The 2,883-nt window shown below is 37.0% G+C and overlaps 1 protein-coding gene across 2 annotated transcripts in view; it reads left to right on the top strand.

Moving 5' to 3' along the window:
• The window catches only part of LOC107593163 (guanine nucleotide-binding protein G(o) subunit alpha-like), a 20,528-nt gene that overhangs the window by 2,537 nt on the left and 15,108 nt on the right, over positions 1–2,883 (top strand). Inside the window, exon 3 of one of the 2 annotated variants that reach the window (XM_016282772.1) lies at positions 68–122. In XM_016282772.1, coding sequence (XP_016138258.1) covers positions 68–122 — 55 coding nt within the window. Of the gene's footprint in view, positions 1–67; positions 210–2,883 lie in introns of both variants that reach the window. The other variant, XM_016282782.1, reaches the window with a different exon arrangement.

Raw genomic sequence — 2,883 nt, 5'->3', positions numbered from 1 at the left:
ATATATAATTTTTTATTTATTTTTTTTTTTTCAATAATGGCTATTCTCTGTTGTGTGTCTGCGTCAGGATTATCCATGAAGATGGGTTTTCTGGAGACGACATAAAGCAGTTTAAACCTGTGGTCTATAGCAACACCATTCAGAGTCTTGGCACCATCTTGCGAGCAATGGAAACTCTTGGTATAGAGTACACAGACAAGGACAGAACTGTATGTATATCACATGCACACATTCTTGTGAACTGATTTAAAGCTCCACAGAGATAATGAAGTACAAGTGGTGGGATTTTATTAAATATTCAGATGAAATGTTTTATTGATTTCTCCTGAAGCATATTATCTATATGTATTATATATTATTTTCCGTATTACTTTTGTTCAAACATCATAATATAATTGGTGTGATACAACAATACAGGGTGGCAGAAAACAACAGGGCAGTTTCCCTTCTGTTAATGTACCTGTTTACGCTGGTTTTGATTTGCAATGTTCTTTAATGTTTGCATTAGATTTTCCTGGTGATTGAACTCGCCAAACCACACTTCTCAGAGGATGCACTGAGCTACAGTGACACCTAGTGTATGAATTAGAAAATATCATTGTGGTTGCCAATGCAATGAACATTTAGCAGGGTGTGCGCGGGTCCTTAAAAAGTCTTAAATAACGGTTTCCTAATATAAGGCCTTAAAAAGTATTAAATTCGGATTCTATGGGTTATCGGATTCTTAAATATTTTTGGTCACATTACCGCTAAAATATCTTCAGTCTGACGGAGCTAGTGACTGTTTACAGTCATTGGACAGACCGAAGATGTGTTCTTCCCCGCGGTAAATCACTGCGTCTTCAGAGAGAACTGCAGTAAGTTCGCAGAATACAGAATACAAGCTCGCGCTGAGGCTCTGTTTGGCTCTTTGTGAGAGACTTCAGAACTAATGAGCGTGACAGCACACAAGAAACAGTTGTGCGTAAGTAGTATTATTTTTCTTCGTTGTTGTATAGGCGACTTGTTTTTTTAATAATACTCGATTCTTTTTTTCCGTTTGTTTAGCTCTACAGGGTGGACTATTGTAATGGCCTCCTCACCGGCTGTCAGAAAAGCACAATGTGTTGAGCATGAGTGAAAAACACTCACTTCCTTCGTTTAAAAAGAAATCATATTATTATCATTACTGAAGCAAGCAGCTATGGCAGATGACGTTTAAACTGCCTTTACCTGCATTAAAATACATTCTTGTGAATATTTCCAGGGATCAGTTTTATGTGTGTGTGTGTGTGTGTGTGTGAAATATATATACAAGTGCATCTCAATAAATTAGAATGTCGTGGATCAAAATGTTGATGATTCATCCAATACTAAACACACAAACTCAGAAGAAACACACTGAGGTAAAAATTCACAATGTTTAGTTTATTCATAACCAGGGCTGGATTGGTAATCGGGCATACCGGGCGGTTTCCCGGTGGGCTGACGCATTTAAGGTGCCGAGGAAGCACTTTTTTTTTGGCCGAGGACCATCACGCACGGACAGCGAGCAGCCAGAGGCCCATTGGTTTGTCTCCTGTATTGACAGCGTAAACATCCAATCAAAATGCGCTGTAGACAGAGCGATGAAGTATTTTTATATTTGATACAATCACACCGGTGTGATTAGATCGTTTAGTGCGGCACAGCATCAGCTGCTATTCAAATCTGCGTTTGCGCTTTGGCTGGCGCTGAGCCAGAGACAGACGCGTTTGTACAGCGCTGCATTATAACCAATCACACACGAGTCTGCTGAGCTTATGAATGCAATGGCCAATCAGAGGCGTTCCGATGAGTCATCGCTGAAACGCGGCGTTTTGTTCGCTCGCTCGCTGACTGTGCAGATGTGCTACGAATGTAAGTAAGATATTCATTTAAATGGGAGTTTTTGAGAGTGCCTGAACTCTGGCTAGACTGAAGTGAAAATGTTCTTTGATAATTTAAATATTCTTTGTTCTCTGTAAAATGAAAATATTATAGCCTAATATAGTAGCCTAACTTACAATATTGTTATTAAATTCACATTAAATAAAAAGTTAGTCGTGTTAAAAATATTTTATGGCACGACACCCATATCTGGTAGGCCTATTTAAGTAAAAAGTCGGGTTTTTATGTGTAGTTAATAGATTACACTATTACTCTACTTTGTCACCCACAAATAACAATCTGGTACAAAAACGCATTTACTTACTTGTTTGAGAATCGAGATATTTCCTGATACACGTTTGGAAATATTTCGAATAAAAAGGAAAAAATAAATAAATAAAACACAAGCCTATATCAGTTATACAGTGCTATTGTGGCTGCTGTGTCACATGACAAGCATGACGAGCCCCCACCCCCCCACTCGTGCCCCCTCAAAAATCATGCGTGCATGAAGCCCCTGAGTGTGGCACATACATACTGTACATACACTACCAGTCAAAATTTGTTTGAACAGTAAGAAAGATCCAATAAAAAAGATCCAAAGATCAGCATTTATCTGAAATAAAAAGCTTTTGTAACATTATAGGCTACATATACCATTCAAAAGCTTGGAGTCAGTATATTTTTTTTCCTTGGGAAATTATAGAAATTAATACTTTTATTTAGCAAGGATGCTTTAAATTGACGATAAAGACATTAATAATGTTACAAAAAAATTATATTTCAGATAAATGCTGTTCTTCTGAACTTTCTATTCATCAAAGAAACCTGAAACAATTCTACTCAGCTGTTTTCAACATAATAATAATAATACATGTTTTTTGAGCAGCAAATCTGAATATTTGAAGGATTTCTGAAGGATCATGTGACTGGAGTAACGATGCTAAAAATTCAGCTTTGAAATCGCAGAATAAATTACATTTTAAAATATATTCA

Source organism: Sinocyclocheilus grahami, unplaced genomic scaffold (genome assembly GCF_001515645.1).
Source record: "Sinocyclocheilus grahami isolate Dianchi unplaced genomic scaffold, SAMN03320097.WGS_v1.1 scaffold10.1, whole genome shotgun sequence".
NCBI lineage: Eukaryota > Metazoa > Chordata > Actinopteri > Cypriniformes > Cyprinidae > Sinocyclocheilus > Sinocyclocheilus grahami.
This window is presented reverse-complemented; position numbering and strand designations above follow the sequence as displayed.